The sequence below is a fragment of the Carcharhinus amblyrhynchos genome, chromosome 11 (genome assembly GCF_965287045.1).
Source record: "Carcharhinus amblyrhynchos chromosome 11, sCarAmb.v2.hapA, whole genome shotgun sequence".
NCBI lineage: Eukaryota > Metazoa > Chordata > Chondrichthyes > Carcharhiniformes > Carcharhinidae > Carcharhinus > Carcharhinus amblyrhynchos.
The window spans coordinates 6,455,275-6,477,407 of NC_137334.1; the positions used below are offsets into that span (position 1 = coordinate 6,455,275).

The following is a 22,133-nucleotide window of genomic DNA, read 5'->3' on the forward strand; positions in this document are numbered from 1 at the left end:
ACTGTGTCTTAAGAAATATATTTATACCATTATTTTGTAAGAGGCAGTGTTTTGTTGCAAGGAGTCAATTTGTCTGGGGAAAAAAAGTGTATAGCTCCATGCTGAGACTGAAGGATAACTAACTTTAGCTAATGGTGTGTTTGTCCGAACAGATTTAATTCATTTGTGTTTATTTAGGTTTCCCTTGGGGCTTCAGAGTCGCGTTTGATTAGGCGGATTGACAGAGACAGAGTCATGCCCTTAATGGGAGGAGTTAAGCTCGCAGAGAAAAGGCACAGTTTCTCCGTCATTTTAAAATAAGCAGTTCCTGCCTAAAAGAAGAAAGACTTATCTCGTTGTTGCTCTCTCTCCCTCGCTGGAAGTTGTCTGGAAACTTAAAGGATGGCAACCTCTGTACAAGAACGTAAGCCTATGTTTTGCTAACTGATTTGGAGGGAGATTTAAGTCTGTAAGATGAATATTCCTTGAATTGGAACTCAGTGGGATAGGTTAGCACTTAAGAGTTGCATCTTGTCATGTTTAAGTATTGTTCAATTGTTAAATGTTAAGCTAATTCATTTGTTACAGTTAAACTGTGTTGTCAAATAAAGTTTGTTTTGATAAAAGTTCCCCAGTTTGTCACCAGAATCACACCTGGAGTGAAACATCATATCTTCACATTAATGTCAAAATAGTTGGGGCCTAGTCTAACTTGATTTGATTTATTGTCACATGTATTTACAGTGAAAAGTATTGTTTCTTGTGTGCTATACAGACAAAACATACCATTCATAGAGAAGGAAACGAAAGAGTGCAGAATGTAGCGTCTCAGTCATAGCTAGGGTTTAGAGAAAGATCAACTTAATGCAAGTCCATTTAAAAGACTGACAGCAGCAGGGAAGAAACTGTTCCTAAGTCGGTTGGTATGTGACCTCAGGCTTTTGTATCTTTTTCCCCGAAGGAAGAAGGTGGAAGAGAGAATATCCAGGGTGCATGGGGTCCTTAATTATGCTGGCTGCTTTGCCGAGACAGCAGAAAGGATAGACAGAGTGAATGGATGGGAGATTGGTTTGCGTGATGGATTGGGCTACATTCATGACCTTTTGTAGTTCCTTGTGGTCTTAGACAGAGCAGGAGCCATACCAAGCTGTGACATAATCAGAAAGGATGCTTTCTATAGTGCATCTGTAGAAGTTGGTGAGAGTCAGAGCCGACATGCCATTATGTTAGGGTTTCTGATCCGTACCTTAACAGGGTACAAGCATAAGATCAGTCAATTAACAATCTTACTCTCCCTTTTCAGTGAAGTAACTTGTTACAAATTTATTGGTACTTACAAACCCCAGCCTCCATCTGGAAGTTGCACTGAGCGCAGATAACGGACCATTTCATTCTTCTGAGCATCTGTCAGTGGTATATTTGCTACATGACATGTAATCAGGAGCCCTAAAAGAAGATAGCATTCAAAAGAAAATCATTTTTAGTATTAATTATTCTATTTAACTCTCCGTACCCAAAACTTTTAACCCTTCTGGGGTTAACGTGGGCTGCATCATAATTATTTAAGCTCCTCATTTCCCAATCACAGTGGTGCCATCAGAAAATGTGGAAGACGTTACTCTGAACAAAGAAGAAAGCTTCAAGGAATTAGATAATTTACTCCTTCTTCTCTCCCCTTACCTGTCCAGATCAGATATGGAGTGTGATGCAGGGAGTTACAAAGGGACAAAATGAACCCATGCCCAAGCTCCACGCTGTAGATTACACTTCAACATTTCCATCGCCAGTCTACTGTGGTCTCTTTATCAGAAATATTGGGCTTCAACGAGGAATACAGGAAGGATGTGGAGAGGGTGCAGAAGAGGTTTACCAGGATGCTACCTGGGTTAGAGGGTATGAGCTATAAGGAGATGCTGGGCGAACTAAGGTTGTTTTCTCTGGAGCAGCGGAGGCTACGGCGAGACCTGATTGAAGTCTACAAAATTATGAGGGGCACAGAAAGGGTTGACAGTCAGAGTCATTCTCCTAGAGTTGAAATGTCTAATACAAGGAAGCACGCACTTAAGGTGAGAGGGGGAAGTTCAAAGGAGATATGAGGGGCAAGTATTTTACAGAGAGACATAAAACATAGAACAATACAGCACAGTACAGGCCCTTTGGCCCTCAATGTTGTGCCGAGCTACGTCCAATCCCAAGATCAAACTATCCCACTCCTTATCATTCGGGAGTGCTTCATGTGCCTATCCAATAACTGCTTGAAAGTTCCGAAAGTGTCTGACTCCACTATCACAGCAGGCAGTCCATTCCACACCCCAACCACTCTCTGAGTAAAGATACTGGAAAGCGCCGCCAGGAATGGTGGTGCAGGCAGATACGATAGGGGTGTTTAAAGGGCTTTCAGATAGAATCCCTAAAGTGCAGAAGGAGACTATTTGGCCCATTGAGTCTGCACTGAACACAATCCCAACCATGCCCTAAAAAAAAATCCTCATTACCTATTTACCCTGCTGGTCTCCCTGACACGAAGGGACAATTTACGATAGCCAATCAACCTAACCTTCACATCTTTGGACTGTGGGAGGAAACCTGGAGGATACACACACAAACACAGGATGAACGTGCAAACTCCACACAGACAGTGATCCGAGGCCGGAATTGAACCTGGGTTCCAAGGCGCTGAGGGACAGCAGTGCTAATCACTGTGCCACCCAATATGCAAGGAGTAGAGGGATATGGACTAAGGACGGGCAGAAGGGATTAGTTTAATTTGGCATCATGTTTGGCCGAAGAGCCTGTTCGTGTGCTGCATTGTTCTGTGATTTGTTTAGCAAACTCCTGTCCCTGGGCTCGGAAACCAGTGCCTGACAGGACTGTATCCAAAGTCCATTTCCATAATGTTGCTGACTAACCTGGTAGAAGAAAGAGTGGTCCACCATAGTCTCCAGCCCAATGCCCATCCTCAGCCTGCAGTTGTGCATAAAACTTCATTCCATGTAGAACTGCCTCTTGTGGTGTACCAGCTCTTGGTAGATCTCTGGTAAACTTACTCTGAAGCATCAAGACATGATACACATTGAATTATTTCAGTGTCGCTCCACCCCAGAAATGATATTCTCCCGAAACACAACGTTGAATTTTTTTGCAACACTTAAAAATAATTTTGATTCATAACATCGGTGAGACAGGCTTGCAAACGTCAACGGAGAAGGGAACACTTAGTGCTGGCTTGTGACGTTCGAGACACATAATAATATTTACAAATGACAAATTAGAGATCTCTGTCATTTCTGCACTAAGTTCATGTCTGGCTGAGAATGGCATGAGTTGGTGGATTTTGGAGGGCGTGCCTATGCTGGATCACCTTCTGTTTTTTCAAGACATGCACACTTTGTTCTCAATGCTCAGTTACTATTGCTGCCATTTCCTTTGGGTTTCATCGCAGAGTGAAGATATTGCTAAAGAAAATAGACGCTTTGGGAGAAGTTAAAGATTTTACGGTGAAATTTAACATCTGCATTGTCAAAGCTAAAGCAACACTCAGTTATACAAATCGAGCTGCCAGGCTCTTAATGTCTCCCAAAAAGGTACTGACGGTGACTGGCTTCCTTACCAACAGGCTCAGTAATTCCTTCGAGATATTGTCCTGCCTGGTACTAGTTCTAAAGTGACATGCTGTAATCCAGCCCTCTCTCACTCTGAAACTTATTACTCTTTGGGATTTGAGCATCACTGGCAAGCCAGCATTTGTTGTCCATCCTGAATTGCCCTTCGACTGAGTGGCTTGCAAGGCTTTCAGAGGGCAGTTAAGAGTCAACCGCACTGCTGTAGGTCTAGGGTCACATTTAGACCAGGTATGGATGGTGGATTTGCTCACCTAAAAGAAACTGGTGAATCAGATGAGTTTTTTTTTAATGACAATTGATGGAAATTTCATGGTCATCATCGTGGGGGCTAGATTTTCAATTCCAGATTTATTCATTGAATTTAAAATCCACCAGCTGCTGTGGGGGATTTGAACCAGAGTCCGCAGATCATTTGTCTGGATCTCTGGATTACTAGTCCAGTGACATCATCACTATGCCATCATATTCCCTAAAGGTACACACAAACTCTTCCATCTCAGCATTGATATGTTTCTGATCTGAAGTTCACAGATCTTACATTGAGCATCCTGAGTCCCAGGGACAGCAACTGTTCCTAATTTGCATTTTGTGTTAAGAATTTCATTTCTACTAATGTTACTCCAGAGTTCAGTTTCTGTATCCCTTCTCAGTTACACCCCAACTGGGTGGTCAACTCTGGTTGGATGTATTCAGGTTTCATCACAGGACCTCTAGTCACACTTCTCCACCCCTGCTTTGATTGCACCACACCACCTCTCTGCAGCAACAAAACCAAGGAGATAATCTCGACTTCAGCAAGCGTAGTGGAGAACATGCCCGTCTACATCAATGGGGACGAAGTAGAAATGGTCGAGGGCTTCAAGTTTTTAGATGTCCAGATCACCAACAACCTGCCCTGGTCTCCCCGTGCCAACACTATTGTTAAGAGAGCCCACCAATGCCTCTATTCTCTCAGAAGACTAAGGAAATTTGGCACATTAGCTATGACTCTCAACTTTTACAAATGCATCATGGAAAGCATTCTTTTCGGTTGTATCACAGCTTGGTATGGCTCCTGTTCTGCCCAAGACCATAAGAAACTACAAAGGGTCGTAAACCAGACTCCCATCCATTGACTCGGCTACACTTCCCGCTGCCTCGAAAAAGCGGCCAGCATAATTAGAGACCCTACGCACCCTGGACATGCTCTCTTCCACCTTCTTCTGTTGGGAAAAAGATACAAACGTCTGAGGTCATATACCAACTGACTCTGCTGCCGTGAGATTTTTAAATGGACCTACCTCACACTAAGTTGATCTTGCTCTACACCCTCGCTATGTCTGTAACACCACATTCTGCACTCTCTCCTTTCCTTCTCTATGAATGGAACAGAGTACAGGAATGAGATACAGAATCTGGTGAACTTGTGTGACGATAATAATCTCTCCCTCAAGTTCAACAAAATGAAGGGGATTGTCAAGAAACTACAAAAGGTTGTGAATGTAGCCCAATCCATCACACAAACCAGCCTCCCATCCATTGATTTTATCTATATTTCCTGCTGACTCAGCAAAGCAGCCAGCATAACTAAGGACGCCGCACACCCCAAACGTTCTCTGTTCCAACTTCTTCCATCGGGAAAAAGATACAGAAGTCTGAGGTCACGTATCAACTGACTCAAAAACAGTTTCTTCTCTGCTGCCATCAGACTTTTGAGTGGAAGATCTGCTTAATGCCTTGCATTAAGTTGATCTTTCTCTATACCCTAGCTTTGATTGTAACACTACATTCTGCACTCTCGTTTCCTTCTGTAAGAACAGTATGCTTTGTCTGTATAGTGCGCAAGAAACAATACTTTTCACTGTATACTAATACATGTGACAATAATAAATCAAATCAAGGAAAGATAATGCACTGTTATTTCATTGGTTGACTTTTCACTGTCAGTCAAGCAGTCTCTTTCTTTCCTCTAGTTCCTTTTTTTGATAATTCAAGTGTTTAAAAAAAAAGACTCGTCTCCCAGGTTGCTTGCAGCAGTACCCTGGGAGATCACAATTTAATTCCTGGAGCCTGCAGGATACTCCTATAAGACTGGTAATGTTACTCCCAACATAGCAACAGGATTAATGGTTTAAGCATTCACTGTCAATTAAATCATTCAAAACATTTAAATAGTCAGAGAGAGTGATGGCACTGTGGGAGTGTGCAGTCTAGTGTATAGCTACAGCACTGTGGGGCAAATGACTGGCCAGGCTGAGGCATAGAGAAGTGGAAGACAACAGGATTTCATAATTAGGGGAATAAAACAGTGTTTCTAGAGCCCCTTGTGTGAGCCCCGTGTGTTGTGCGGCTCCCTGGCGCAGCGTAAACAACAACACTGAGAAGAGGCAATTTTGAAGGGGTGGAGGGATGTGGAAAAACTAGAAGTCATGGTCCGGAGGGAACAATTGATAGGGATAGGAGAAGGGTTGACTTTCTGCAATCAGAGTTTCAGAAGCAAATTACAAAGCAGGACCTCAATAGTTGCAATCTCTCAATTAGTTACACGTAACAGTGAGATTAAGTATGGGAAGTGGAGGAATAAACAAATTAGTATAAGGCTGAAGAAATTGTTCGGGGGAGCTGGGGGGGAAGAGTTTCAGGTTCCCGAAGCACTGGGACCAGTTCCGGGATCTGAAGTCATAGTAGGGTGGCACAGTGGTTAGCACTGCTGCCTCACAGCGCCAGGGACCCAGGTTCGATTCCTGCCTTGAGTCACTGTTTGTGCAGAGTCTGCACATTCTTCCTGTGCCTGCGTGGGTCTCCTCCGGGTGCTCTGGCTTCCTTCCACAGTCTGAAAGACGTGCTGGCTAGGTGCATTGGTCATACTAAATTCTCCCACAGTCTACCCAAACAGGCCGCGGAATGTGGCGACCGGGGAATTTTCACAGTAACTTCACTGCAGTGTTAACATATGCCTATTTGTGACACTAATAAATGAACTTTAAATAGATTTGGAACCAATGTCTCATGGACGAGTATTGTGCGAAAAAATAACCAACTTGGCAGGAATGTGGATATCAGAATGAAACATCGGAGGGGAGAAAAAAGTGCACAAATAATAATGCAGGTGTGTTTTGCCTCTCCCAAAGAATAGTTCAAAAACAGAAAGGTTCAGTCCTGGCAAAATGCAAGCAGTTTCAGTAGAATGGGTTTGAAGTGCATGTACATACAACTGTACATGTTGTAGTAAATCAGGTTGTTGAGCTGCAGGTACAAGTCGTCATATCAGAGACCCAGCTCAAAGATGCAGAGATTGGACTGAGGTAGGCACAGCAAGTAGTCCCATAACACCAGGTTAAAGTCCAACAGGTTTATTTGGTAGCATGAGCTTTTGGAGCACTGCCTCTTCATCAGGTGAGTGTAGGATTTGTTTCACAAACAGGGCAAAAAAGACACAAACTCAATTATGAGATAATAGTCAGAATGCAAGTCTTAACAGGTAATCACATTTGAGGGCGTGTGCTGATAGCCAAGTTCCGCACACAAGGACAGCCTCAACCGGGATCCTGGGTTCATGTCACACTATCTGTAACCCCCATGACTGTCCTGCCTGGAGACAATCCACACATCTTCAACCTGTGCTTAACCCTCTCTCCACTCACATTGTCTGTTCCTGGAAAGACTTGATTATCTGTTAAAACTCACATTCCAAGCATTATCTTGTAATTGAGTTTCTGTCTGTACATACCCTGTTCGTGAAATAAATCCTACACTCACCTATAATAAAGGGGCAGTGCTCCGAAAGCTCGTGCTACGAAATAAACCTGTTGGACTTTAACCTGGTGTTGTGAGACTACTTACTGTGCCAGCTCAAAGAAGTAGAGGGCTCGGAACTTGGCATTCCTGCCTATGAGATATTCAGCAGCAACAACAAGGCTACAGAAAGGAGGGGGGAGACAACATTGATCAAATAAATTGTTATAGTTGTGGAGAAGGATGATGTAGTCGAGGAGGTATTGAGTTATTTGAGTTAGATTTAAAGAATAGAGGAGTTATTACACTATTGAGTGCATACATAGGCCACTAAATCATGGGGAAAATAGAGAAGCGAATTTGCAGATGAAACGCAAATAAAATGCAGGAATGATAAAGCAGGGATAATGAAGGACTTCAAGTATCCAGATGTAAACTGGAAAAGTTGCAGTGAAAAGGGCAAAAGCAGGAGGAATTCCTGAAATGGTGCTATATTGTTCTTTGTAATTAAATTTGCAGATTGCATATAATGATGGCTATACATTTTTCTTTGAAAACGGATCAACCATGAAATTCCTTACACTACAGGTACATACAGTGCTGAGACCCAACGAATGTAGCTCCAGCATTGTTTGAGGCCTGTCTTCTTCTTCTCTGTAGTCAATGTATCTCCAGCTCTGTCTGCCCTCAACATTAGACAGCCTCCATCGGGTCAGGTCTGTTGCTGGCTCGGTTTTGTATGGGCCACCTCTTCTGCGCAGACACCTGTGAACAAAAGTTCACATCATATGGAGCTAACCCAACCCTAGTATTCATCCTGCCAGGGCCAAGAAATCACTGATCGCCACATGCAGGCTTAGGATTTTCCCCTAATCCTCAATGCCTGCTACATTTGATTGGAAACAAACCCATCTGCAAATTCCTTCCTGAAAATACTCAGTGTTTCAGTACTTTGGGCAAGTTAGTGCATAAAGGAAAAAAACAAAACATATTAGAAAATTATATATAAATAAACACATACTAAGATGTAGCAAAGTAACTTATGCATCGGATATGCAGCAAGTAGGAGTTTGTGGACTGTGAAACTGTTCCAAGCAAACACATTGGAAGCGGAGACATGTACTGCCAATCTCTTCTGCTCACAACCATTGAGTGCAGGTCAAGTTGCAGCCCCTCCAGCACTCAGGCAGGGAGGAATGTCTGAACAGAGAGGTACAGAATCAGAACACTTGAATGACCAAAAATAGCATAAAGGGAATCTAGATCAAACAGAGACCAAGGATCTGCAGAAAGGGATCTTATCCAATCTGTGCAACATATTTTCAAAGGAACATTGCGAAGACAGACAGAAGGCAAATTATGACACCTTGGTGTCACAGAATTACTACGGCATACAAGATTTATCCGTCTATAGTGATTAGTTTGCTTGGGATTTCTGTCTTGCTGATGACCTCTTTTTCCTCTGTAAATACTCTTGATCCTATAAGTATCATTTTCTGCTTTTCACTAATAGCATTATTAATTTTCAAAAAGTTCTGAACCACCCTCCTTTTCCCATTACAATGATAGATAGTATCGATTTAGACATTGTCTGCAGGTTTGGGGTGGCACAGTGGTTAGCACTTCTGCCTCACAGTGCCAGAGAGCCAGGTTCAATTCCCGTTTTGGGTCACCGTCTGTCAGGAGTCTGCATGAGTTTCCTCTGGGCGCTCCGGTTTCCTCTCATGGTCCGAAAAACGTGCTGGATAGGCGCACTGACCATGTTAAATTCTCAGGGACGATGGTGCAGAGAGGTATGCAGGATAATGACTGGCAGACGGTCAGAAATCTGGAACCAAAACAGAAAATGCTGCAAAACCTCAGCAGGTCTGACAACATCTGACAGACAGGAGAGAGCCAATGTTTCCAGGCTGGATGACACACTCTCTCCCTCCACAGATGCTGTCAGACCTGCTGAGATTTTCCAGCATTTTATTTGGGTTTCAGATTCCAGCACCTGCAGTATTTGGAGCCCGAGTCACAATGGGTCGCTGAGGATGCCGTTTATTCACCATGAACAGGGCACTGCCTCCCCCTCCACATCCCCAGGGTATCAGCCCCCAGACTCACCCCCTGTCCCCGGCCGCCATCTCCCACCGCCGGCTCTCCCTCCTGCTGTTAATTAGGGAGAAGTGGCGGAGGGGGGCGGGAGGCAAAGACTTAGAGGCGCCGCCGCGCGCCTGCGTCAGCTGATCATGAGCCGAGGAGCGGGGGAACCAATCAGATCATCACGCTATGGTGAGCCGTGCTGCGAGTGGCCAATCAGCGGAGAGGAGGGCGAGGCAGACAACCCTCCCGTCACCAATCAACGGAGAGTAGGGCGGGGCGGACAGCCCACCCACCACCAATCACCGGAGAGTCGGGCGGGGCAGATAGGCCGCCCGCCACCAGTCACCGAAGGGTAGGGCGGGGCAGACAAGTCGCTCGCCACCAATCAGGCAGGCCGTCTCCCTGCGTCACGGGCAGCCGATCGGCATTGGTCACCTGGCCGGGAGTAACCAATGATGGATGGGTTTGTAGGCCGGGCGGGCGGGCGCTCAGGGAGCTGCTGTTGATTGGTGACTGGGCCTCCGGCTGTCGCCATGGTGGCCACAACGGCCACAATGCTTCGCGCCTGTGAGGGGACTGTATAGAAAGTCTCGCAACACCAGCTTAAAGTCTAACAGGTGTAAAGCCGGTGTTGTGAGATTGCTTTCCGTTTTTATCCCAGTCCAACGCCGGCATTTCCATAACAGGACTCTGTAGACAGTAACCCACAGCACAGCCAGCAGTGGGTTATACTGCAGCAGCTTGGCCCTTTCCACACAGTCACTAGTGCACATTAATGGAGAGAGTGGCTTCTGTACAGAATCAATGGGCTGGATTTTAAGGGTTGTCATGGTTTATTTATTAATGCCATAAGTAGACTTACATTAACTCTGTTTGGGTACACTGAAGGGAAAACTTAACATGGCCAACACACCTAACCAGCTCATCTTTCAGACTGTGGAAGGAAACTGGGGCACCCGGCAAAAACCCATGCAGACATAGGGAGAACGTGCAGACTTCACACAGTGACCCAAGCTCGGAATCGAACTATTGGCACTGTGAAGCAGCTGTACTAACCACTGTGCTGCCCTTCAAGAACTGGCCTGTAATCGTCAACAATCTCCAGCTCTGCATAATCTTGGAGAAACAGGATATTTAAAAATATTTATTTTCGTTGTATCTCGTCACCAGATAAAAATATTGAAGATGGCTAAAAAGCCTGTTTGGTTAATTGTCAAGCATCATTCAATTGGGTAATGAGTCATTTTGTTTTTCTGCTAATATGGAAGCAAATTACTGTGGCCACTGGAATCTGAAACAAAAAGAGAAAATGCTGGAAAATCTCATCAGCTCTGACGAAGGGTCATCCAGATTCTATTTTCCCTCCACTGATGCTGTCAGTAAAAATGCTGGAAAGTTTCAGCAGGTCTATGTGTTTTCCAGTTGGCACAAGAAGGCACTGTGCTGCAAGGATGAATATAGTACCTGATGAGTGGCCAGAGCGTTTGGCAAGTCATGCAATGAAATCTCCAGGAACACATTCAATCCCAAGGTAATCTATGGTCCTGCTTCAGCACTAACATCCAAGACAGCTGCTTTATGGCAATTTAAGCCATGTTTATTTGTGCTGCAACACTGGAGAAGCACTTCTTTCATATGTACAAATGCATTATGGTGATGGAAGTTACAGTATTGTATCTGCTGCATACTCCACCCTAAAAGTATGCCTGAAAATGAAGACCAGGTTTGCAAAACCATGACAGAGTAAGAAGAGAAACATCAATGAAAAAGTAGCAACAGACTCTTGCAACTGTTTCCCAGGTGCTAGATCCAGATGCTTTCCAATTAATGTCATCCATAACATTTCAAGAAGACCTGTGCTCAAACCAGCTTGTCAAAGTTTCTTGTTCAGTTAAAGGATCACAACTTATGACTACCTTAGCTGAGTTAATTGAACTGCACAGGAAATTGGTTCACACACAACACTCTGCCTGCAGCTTTTCAAACTTGTGCCCTCCCCCAAGCCGAGCAAGAAACTGTTGTATTGAATAGCTATGGCAGTTTTTTGTGATTTTCAAAATTTTTAAAGCAACTTTATCGAAGTCTTTGAGACCTTACCTGGAATATTGTGTACCTTTTGATTCTCATGTGCTAAAGGGAATACTTTGACTCCAGACAGACTGACAGAGAAGGACTAGGGTAGTGAAGAATGAAGATGGTTATGGGAGAGAAGTAAATGGCTCGGTAAAATGAAATGAACACATTTTCACAGCATACCATGTAAACTTTATTTATTTTATGCAAAGAACAAACATTTACAAAAATAACCTCTTTAAAATCTTACGTGATACATGTAGATGTGGACAGTGGCACACAGGTCTCTGGTCACATTTAAATCTGGAGAAGCACTAAAATAGCTAGGTCATTGACCATCATTCTTCTGAAGATAAAGCAAGTAATACATGTGTATGTGCGCACACGCGCACGCGCGCGCACACACACACGCGCGCACACACACACACACACACACACACCCTCCCACAGCGATTCAATGGTGAATTTGAAACCCACCCAACCTGATTGAATAATGAATGTTCCAGCGTTCCCATTTGTTAGTAAATGCTACAGAAAACATTTTTATTTTAAATAAAAGGTTCTCCTGTGCTTTAAACAGTGTGCAAATGCAGTTCCAAACATGTAATTACCCTTGCTCACAATAAGGATCAATATACATACACACTTTTTTTTACCCAACTGCCTAAGTCATAAAGCAGGAATTTTGCAGTCTTCATATTGGATATTGCATTCATACTGGATCCACCTTATTTCAGGCTACTTCTATGCCGAGCTGTTCCTGGAGATGTTCCTAGAAACAACAGAGCAACAAGAAAGCTGAGAAAAATTAAATGACAAATCAGAGATTGCAACAAGGCAAATAAATGATCATTGAGCAGGTTAATTACAGGAGAATAGAGACACTTCTTCACCACTAATCAAAATGTCGACAGCACAAAAGGAGGCCATTCCACCCATCTACTCCATAACATATAATTTAGCTAGTCCCATTTCCCTGCCATTTCCCCGAGCTTTGCAAGTTGTTTCCTTTGAAGTGTTAGTCCAACTGCTTTCTCAAAGCCATGATTGAATCTGCCTCCTTCACACTTCAGACAGAGCACTCCAAATACAAACAACTTGTTGCAAAAAAAATAGCTTTTCATGTTGTTTCTCAGATCTTTGGCCAATCACCTTAAATCAGTGTCCTCTAGTTCTCATTGCTCTCATCAATAGGAACAATTAGTTTCTCAACCTGTTCTGCCACCTTCAAAAATCTGGGCTTATAGAACCCCAAATCTCTATTTTCCCTTTAGAATTGTATTCATATTTTATATTGCCTTCATCATTCTTCCCCCAAATATATAATTTCACATACTGAATTAAATTTCATCTCTTTTGTCTTCCGCTTCCACCAGCTTCTTGATGTCGCATTCTCCTCCTTGCAAAATGTTGAAATTATATCCTGTACACTCAAGTATAAGACAAGAAAACCAGAGGTCTCTGAGCCAACCTATGGAGAAGTTTAACATATACCTTCCTTCAATCCTGACACTCAGCCAAATTCATATCCATGCTGCCATTTCCCTTGGGTATCAAATTTGCCAGCAAGTCTATTATATAGAACTTAATCAAAATTAATTTGAAAATCCATATATGGCATAATTGTATTATCCTTATCAACACTGTTACCTAATCAAAAAACTCAGGTCAATTTACTTAAAGAAAAAAATCTGTGCAGGCTTTCCTTAACTGATGCTCTCAATCCACAAAACTGCTCTCCTCCAATTACATATTTACACTTCATATTGCTATTTGTCCTACTCCATAGCTAATCTTAACCTTATGATATTGTGAGTATTGTTTCCAGAAGTTCCCCAACTTGATCCGCTTCATTCCTCAGAACCTGATCCAGGAATTCATCCTTCCTGTTTGCAATGGATCAAGAAAATGCTCCTGAACAGAGCTCAAATTCTTCCCTCTCTCTCTGTCCCTTCCAACATTACTATCCTAGTCCACATTTGGATAGATAAACTCCAGCTAAGCTTTTCCCATTTCCATTTCAGTCCTCATTATAGGTTTTCCAATATCTCCCATCTTTTCACCACTCTTTGCCTCACATGGACACAGCAATGTGTCTTGTTTCTCAGCTGTTTGATGCAAACATCTCAAACTATCTGTCCATCTCTCATTCTTGTAGGTGGTTACAGGTCATTCCATTGATACTTTCTCTTCTTTTTTAATCCTCATTGGCCTGATTTTGACTAAAATACCTCTTCATCTTTCAATATTTCAGTTCTGAATAATGGTGGAGACCCAAATGAACGTACAAGCTCCATGTATAAATGCTTTTTAATATCTGGTGTGTTTCCAGCATTTTCTACATTTTATTCAAATTTCATACATCTGTACTTTGTTTTGTTTTATCTAAAAGACATGTTAGTTTACAAAATCACAAGACAATTTGATGATTGCATTCAAATTTTAACTTTTTTAGAGACCATTCATGGAGCCTTTACTCAAAAAGACATCTTGTAGCAGACACTTTTGAAAGGAAAAAATGAAGGGTTCCCCCACTGGACTTTATACTAAAAAGCACTGGTCAGTAACAATTTCTGATTGTAGAATTTATCAACCAATAGGGCAACTTTGGTGAGTTGGATCAGGGAACACAAGAGTGAGAGTTCCTGTTCCAGATTGCTATCACTTTAAAACATGTACGTGCAGGTGCTGGATAAGTGCAGAATTAGGCTTAGTTGCCCTGTCCATAATAGTTAAACATCTGTTGATGCTCAATATTTTGGCTCACACCTGAAGAATAGTCACTTCGGCAATGGAGAGCTGATGATACCTAGAGTCTGGCAGGGTTATTGCTCTCAAGAAGAGGGAGAAGACAAACAGTAAAACAAAATCTCACATTGTCTTGTGACCAAGCAGATAAAGCAGCATCTGACAGTAATACTTTGTGTACCTCCAAGCTGTTGTTGGATTGCCTCGAGTCGTTGGATGTATTCAGTGAGAGAGCGTTCAGGGTCTTGATTGCTCGAAAGGCCTGATTGGTCCTGCCCTCCTCCAGGTGAGAAATATGATCTGAAAATTTACAAAATGCAGGTTGATGTCATGATGACCGAGTGAAATCTAGCACAGATGCTGATCAGGAATGTGGTAGGTGGAAGGGCGTGCAATTAACCTGCACAAGATAGCCTAAAAGGCAGTCTATAGTTCATTAGTACAATATTCAAAGTGAAATCTACTTCTATCTTGAAACAATCATGCTAGTGAATGGACAAAACTATGACAGACAGATTTCAGTGTGGGAAACTGTAGGTCATGAAATGAGAAACTAGGAATCTTGGAGGAGCAAATGAATGTGGGTGTCCATTCTTCAATTCCCTTTTTCAACTGTTCAATTTGTGTAACCTTTGCTGCAGAATCTATTTCTACATGAACCAGAAATAATTTTGTTCAACTCATACTACCTTTTCCAAGCTGAATTTCCACATTTTCAAAGTTGCTGACAATAGCAATGTCTAAAATATATTTTTAAGTAAAGAGTATCAAGGGATATTTGCCAAAGGCAAGTAAATTGTTCTTTTATTCTGAAGTACAGAGCAGCCATTACCCAAATGAAATGCATATTGGCTGCTGTATTTATTCATTTAACAGCAGAAGCTGCACTATTAACTTTTTCATTTCTTGTGAAGAACTTCACAAGAACTTTGAGACATCCTCAGCACACGATAATGTGCTCCATAAATGCAGCTTACTTTCCTTAACAATAATGAATGGCAATTTACTTTCCAATGAAAATCGTGCAAGAAATTACCAATGACCTCCTTTACATCTTTTCATTACAGTCAGTGGATCATTGTAAACTCACAAATACTGATATATGTTCCTTCTATTCCCTAATTCGTCTGTGTGTTACCTAAATATCTTGCCCTGTCAATAATACTGAAACTGAGAAGTGGGTGGCACAGTGATTAGCACCAGGGACGTGGGTTCAATTCTGGCCTGGGATTACAGTCTGTGTGGAGTTTGCACATTCTCCCCATGTCTGTGTGGGTTTCCTCTGGGTGCTCCGGTTTCCTCCCACACTCCAAAGATGTGCATGTTAGGTTGATTGACCATGCTAAATTTAGGGCTACGTGGGTTATAGGTGGGTGAGAGTAGGATTGTTGTTGGTGCAAGCTTGATGAGCCGGAAGACCTTCTTCTGCGCTATAGGGATTCTATTCTATGAGTCTAAGTCAAAAATGAGAATGGCTGAAGACAAAAAGGTCTGAAAATTAGTGGCCTTGGACAAAAAAGTCTGAAATGTTTTAGTGACAAGGAAGCATGTAACACTTTGTGACCTGTAGTGAATGCAAATGTTTCTACGCCTCTTCAAATGGTTGGAATTATGAGACCTCAAAATATTAGTTTCCCATTTGTTTATCTATTACCATCAATACTGTGGACCAATGTATTTAAATAAAATCAAAGTGACCCTAGCATTCAATGTAATTAGTGCGTGTAATACAGGATGATGTCCACATGAACAAAAACTGACCTTGCAGTGTTATGTATACGGGAAATGAAACAAAGGACAATAACAATGCTTTGAAAATTATTCTCCAATGTGACCCTATTTCAACTCACCACCTATTTCTCAAGGGCAATTAAGGATGGGCAACAGATGCTGTCTTCAACAACAATGTCCACATTCCATGCAAGAATACGTTTTTTAAAAACTCCAGAAAATTAATATGACGTCAGATACCAGTAAATATTAAACAGAAACTAAGCAGCATGGTAGAATTCAGTATTTAACATTATGTATGTTAAATAACATTTATATAACATGTTATAACGTAATGTTATATAAATATGAAAATCTATTTTTAAAGTACTTTGTAAAAACCTTAACATTTTATAAACTCATACAGGTTGCAGCAAACTTCTCATATTCTTTGATGAGAGAAGACTCAGTGAAGCCACAAACACAATAATCAGCCTCTCTCTCCCCACCACACATGCCTCTCCCTCTACATACTCACTCACAGGGATGAGATAAAAAGTCTGAAAATGTTTCGTCAAAGAATCACATAATTGTAGCACCTATGATCTGCAGTAAAATGCAAATACTTAAAGGCCATCTCAAATAGGTGGAATTTTGAGACTTCAAGCCGATAGAAATGTTAGATTTTCCTTACCTTCTAGGTGGTAGACCAATGCATTCATATTAAATCACTAAACTGGCCTCAGCATTCAATGCATTTAGTTCATTTGAGACAGAATGAAGTCCATACTAGCGACAGGACATGGCCCTTGGCCCCACTCCTCCCTTCAGTGACAGGTACCTGGAACCTTGAAATCCATGTTTGCCTTTATACAGATCTGAATGTCTGTTTTATACAGATACAAACTGAGCAGCAATGACCCAAATAAATCGACTGTTATGACAGCACATTATTGTTTCATCTACAAGTCCATCAACTCTGGTCTCCCCCCTAGCCTGGCTTTTGGCTCCACTCTCCCCCAGAACCCCAGCCATACTTCCAGTTCATTCCTGTGGATCCCACAGCAATGACTCATATAGCCAAGGTGGCACCAAGATGGTGATCTACGGCAGGAAGGCATTCTTGAGGCTGCAGGTACTGGAGGGAGGCATGGCCTCTGCATCTTCCAAACCACAGGAAGCAACTGAAGTACGGTCCAGGATTGAAGAGGCAGGACCTGACTGACAGCTAAGGGGAGGCAATGGCATAGAGGTATTGTCACTGGACTAGTAATCCAGAAATCCAGGCTTGGGGACCCTCATTCCATCCCAACATGGCAGCTGGTGAAATTTGAATTCAATTTTTAAAAATCTGGAATTAAAAGTCTACTGATGACCATGAAACCATTGTTGATTGTTGGAAAAACCATGTGGTTCACTAACATCTTTAGCGAAGGAAATCTGCTGTCCTTTTCTGGTCTGGCCTACATGTGACTCCAGAGCCAGCAATTGGGGTGTCCACGGCAATGTGGATGGGCAATAAATGCTGGCTTAGCCAGAGATGTCCACATCCCATGAATGAATAAAAAAAAGCTCAGTGTGGCATAGGGTGAAAAACAAATCAAAAGCACAGAATTCCAAACAGAATTCAGAGATCCAAGTCAGAATTCTGCCAAATGGCAAAAAAAAACTTGCCCAAACTATTCCCATTCACACATGGTAGCCTATCTTCCCAAGAACTCCCCCCAACTCATTTGCTTGTTCAACATTTCTTTTTCCAACCCCCTTCTGTAGAACCCTGCTGCTTCCTCATCCTCCCCCAACCTGTCAAACACTGTGGCAACACCAACAATTCAGCAACTGAACTCACGCAGTAGGCTCAGCCCACCCTGAGCCTCATTATTGGCAGAGATTTTCTAGGCTTTGAAATTCTCTCCTTCCTCCCTGTTTGAGCTGCTAATAGGGGCGAGGTCAGGAGAAAAATCTTAAATGATCCAAAAATAGGAATTCTGTAGAATAGTGTATATTTCTTATCTCCGAAATACAAAAAAGTGAGTAAATGGTTCACTGCCACAAACATCCTAGCAGTCAGTTCTAATACAGGAATAAACAATAACTTACATGGCAAAAAACACATTGCCACTCTAGAAAACGTGTACCCGAACAGGCACTGGAGTGTGGCAACTAGTGGATTTTCACCGTAACTTAATTGCAGTGTTAACATAAGCCTACTTCTGATTAATAAATAAATTTAGCTTTACTTCTAACTTTATTTTTAGAAAGAGGAAACAATTGGCTACAGTTTTCCAAATTTTAAAACTATGCTTCGGGATCCTGCACAGAGAAAGCTTCTTAATCTAGGTACAGCCCTTGAAAAGGTCTGCCTACAGTTTATTCATCAGAGTGTCATCAAGAAGACTATAGCATTTAGATTCAGGTTCACAGAATATGTCAGTGTTATTTTCAGATGTGATTATCCATGTAGGTCATGCGTGTTTGTATCTCACCTAATCTGAGATCGATATTGCGACTTTGGTGTTTGGTAACTTGAATTAGATCTTCGAGTGGATACACTGTCTCTGGTTGGTGGTGAATTCATAATGTGAGTCAATGTCGGTTGTTGCTGGCGAAACACCTCTGTTTTGATTGTTTGAGCTGGAAACAGAAAATAAAATTTATAACATTCACAGTTCAGTTGACGACACACAAATACGATCCACATTCTCTCCCTTATTTGGATGAATTGCTATGGATGGTACCCTGCAAGATGTTTTGCTGATCAGTAACACTACACTATTCGGTTATACCCACTCATTTTGTTTCCCCTTAAAGGTATTTTACATGATTAGAAGTACAAGTCAGGACAGTAATACAATAATCATGAAGTAGGAAAAGCAAACATACAGGGGCTGGGTGCACATTATGTCATTCTAACTGAAGGATGTAAAAAAGATATCTGGCAAGTAGAGTAGAATAATTGTTTTTTCTTCAATTTACACCCTCCTTTTGCCATACTGATAAAGTACACCCAGGGACATCCTCTTTAATGCAGTCTTTCTATTTAGGAAAGATCATCTGAAGAGAAAATTTGCTCCTGATACTAACCACAGCATTCATCAATAATACAAATATATAATTGAGTGCATCTAAACAAAGTGCTGTCCACACTTGTAAAACTGGATAATATTGTGGTCATGGAGTTGACTACAATTCTAATAGTTTTTCATCATCTGGCAGTAATAGTTTATCTCCAGGGCCATGTGCCAAGTTTTGCGTTTCAGACACCCACACGCCATCTATGTTCCAAGGATTAAAAACCAACTGGATTAGTTTTGTTTGTTTCTTCCTATATTAAAAGCTGCAAAATGTTTAGTATTATCCTAGTATGTGTAGCAAAAAAATCTTTAAACAAATAAATCAAAATATTTGGCACAGGTTTTTCAGTCAGTAGAGTTTCATAGTCTTGGACTTGTCTTATACAGACCCACCAGACAACTACACATTAATCAATCTTTAATGAGTAATATTTGGAAATAAGTTGCATTAAATTTCAATAGTGACAGGTGACAGTGGGATTAATTTGGTTCTTATCACAGATAGCATTCTTATTTGGACTTTCCTGCATGGTTGACCTGATGGAAGGAAGAATTCTTGAAGAATGCTTGTAATTTCTTGTCTGAGTGTGCCGTTATCAATTTTGGTAGCAATGTGAAGAATTGGCTTCTACTTCAATAAATACTTGCTTATACGTCCAAGAGAACAGCCTCAAGATTGATGGACGGGGTGAAGAGATTCAGCATATTTTCAGTATACTCTGCTGGCAACTGATATTTTCCTGACTCTTTTCCTTGACTATTCAAAGTTGCTGACATATATAGGTCCCAGTGGATGGATTCCAGATGCATGTCACGCCACACTTGCATTGATGCTTGCATGATGAAATCCTTTACACCAAAACCTCTCCATAGCTTTTCAAGCAGTTAAAGAAAAATAAAAATCTGAATTTCACTTGCACTGCTTCACCCTTTCAATCCTGGAATGATAGTGCTACTGAGAGTTTACAACTCTCCCCAAAGTACTTGTTACAACCAGGAAAACTTAGGAGAATACAAATAGAAATTTATGAGGTAGGAGCTGGAATTGAACTGCTGTCAAAATAATCGATCATTTCAACGGTGTCCAGGTATCCTTGGTATCAGTGAGGTGTCTGATTTGTTTCCCGTCAAAGGTGACTTTTGAAGTAGGGAAACGGTGCTGTCAGTCACAACGTACTTAAAAATGTGCAGGAAGTGATGTGAATGAGAAATGTTACAACACAGGAAGGAATTCTGCAATCCAGAGAACCAGCCAGAGCCTCTGGATTATTAGTCCAATGACCTTACCACAATGCCACTGTCTGCCAGTAATCTGTTGATTACACTGGATACAGCAAAGGCTCTGAGCTCTGCCAACATTCCAGCAGACAGTCTGGAAAACTGCCTAGCTAAGTTCTATCCACAAAAAGCAGTACTGATCCAATCTGGAAAATTGCTAATTCAAATACTGCGGATACTGAAAATTTAAAATAAAAACAGAAAATGCTGGAAATACTTAGCAGGTCAGGCAGCATTTGTGTAGAGAGCCAACAGAGTTAATATTTGACACTGATGAGTCATACCCAGCACAAAGAAAGATGACTGTAATGCTGGTGAAAGGTATCTGAAATGTTAATTCTGTTTCTCTCCACAACTTTGCTTGACCTGTTGAATATTCCAGCATTTTCTGTTTTGATTTTAACCAATTACTCTCCCATCAGTATATTCTCAATCATTAGCAAAGTGATGGAAGGTGTTGTTGACCAAGAACTGCTCAAAATTCTCTGTCTGCCTTCGTATGTCTGCCTCTATAGCACAAAGGAAGATGACTGCTGTTATTGGAAGTTAATCATGTTAGCACTGCAGGAATTCCTCAGGGTAGTGTCCTAGGCTTGACCAATTTCAGCTGCCTCATCGTAAGGTCATAAGTGGGATGTGAATTGATAATTGCAATGTTCACAAATAATGGATTCATCCTGGTCTGCATGCATCAAGATCTGGAAAATATCAGGCTTGGACTTATTTGGCAAGCAACATTCATACCATACATGTATCAGGCAATGACTATCCCCAACAAGAGAAAGTCCACCTAACTCTGTAAAATAAATATTGCCTGAGATTGAGTAATCTGTGGGGATTAATGCATTTCCTGACCACCCAAAACAAAATTTGAAATTTAAAAGCAAGCCTCAGTAGTAGTGATCAAGAAATTGATAATTGTTGCAAAGACCCTTCACTAATGGCCTTTTGGAAAGGAAATCTTGCCAGCCTTCCCTGCCGTGTGAGATTCCAGAACCATATAAATGGGGTGGTTGACTCTTAAATGCCCTCTTAATGGCTTAGCAAGCTACTCAGTTACATCAAAATCACTCTGCAATTTAAAATGAACGAAATTGATGGCTCATCTGGCATCAACCTGGACCTTTGTTGTTGCTGGATCAAAATCCTGGAACATCTAACTGCACTTTGAGTGCATTTACACCCACAGACTTCAGCAGTTTAAGGCTGCAGGCGGCTCACCACCATTGTCTCAATGGCAATTAGTGATACAAAATAAATGCTGCCATGACTAGCAATGTCTCAATCCCATAAATAAATAAGTATTCAAATCTCTGCCAACTAGAAGCAGTATCTGTGAACATCATAATTTGCAAGTTCTCTCCATATCACGTATCATCCAGACTCGGAAATATGTTGGTTTTTCTTCATTGGCACTGGTTCAAAATCGTGGAACTCTCTAACTTGGTGCAAGAAGGCAGCTCACCATCAAGGGCCACTAGGAATGAGCAAAAAATGCTGGCCTAACCAGAGTTACTAATCCCATAAAATGAATTTTCGAACAGCTGTAATTTATGCACATACACTGAGAACACCCACCCCTAGTTCACCACCACCTCTTTCGACTCCTCCCCTCTTGCTGAATTATCACAGATTGTTTATCTGACCACCAGTACTGGATGAGTAAAAATTTTCTCCAATTGAATATCAGAAGACTAAAGAGATTATTTTTGATTCCGTGCTCCAACTTCAATCACCAGCTACAGACTCTAACCCTCACCTTGGCAACGGTCCATGATTAAACCAGTCTGTTCACAACCCTGATGTGAGATAACTTTCAACCCCATGTGTCATCTTTAAGCCCAGC

The 22,133-nt window shown here is 41.7% G+C and overlaps 2 protein-coding genes across 3 annotated transcripts in view; both read right to left on the minus strand.

Moving 5' to 3' along the window:
• The window catches only part of lss (lanosterol synthase (2,3-oxidosqualene-lanosterol cyclase)), a 59,527-nt gene extending 50,017 nt beyond the window's left edge, over positions 1 to 9,510 (minus strand). The window contains exons 1-4 of the mRNA XM_080198509.1: positions 9,426 to 9,510; positions 7,913 to 8,081; positions 2,889 to 3,027; positions 1,317 to 1,425 (exon numbers count right to left, since the gene is read on the minus strand). Coding sequence (XP_080054635.1) covers positions 1,317 to 1,425; positions 2,889 to 3,027; positions 7,913 to 8,081; positions 9,426 to 9,445 — 437 coding nt within the window. The 5' untranslated portion in view covers positions 9,446 to 9,510. The remainder of the gene's footprint in view (positions 1 to 1,316; positions 1,426 to 2,888; positions 3,028 to 7,912; positions 8,082 to 9,425) is intronic.
• A 2,376-nt stretch (positions 9,511 to 11,886) lies between these two features.
• Positions 11,887 to 22,133, minus strand: part of pcnt (pericentrin) — a 194,824-nt gene continuing 184,577 nt past the window's right edge. For both annotated transcript variants that reach the window (XM_080198511.1, XM_080198510.1), the window contains 3 exons: positions 18,422 to 18,569; positions 14,407 to 14,525; positions 11,887 to 12,249 (listed from right to left, as the gene is read on the minus strand). In XM_080198511.1, the coding sequence (XP_080054637.1) occupies positions 12,206 to 12,249; positions 14,407 to 14,525; positions 18,422 to 18,569 (311 nt within the window). In that variant the 3' untranslated portion in view covers positions 11,887 to 12,205. The remainder of the gene's footprint in view (positions 12,250 to 14,406; positions 14,526 to 18,421; positions 18,570 to 22,133) is intronic.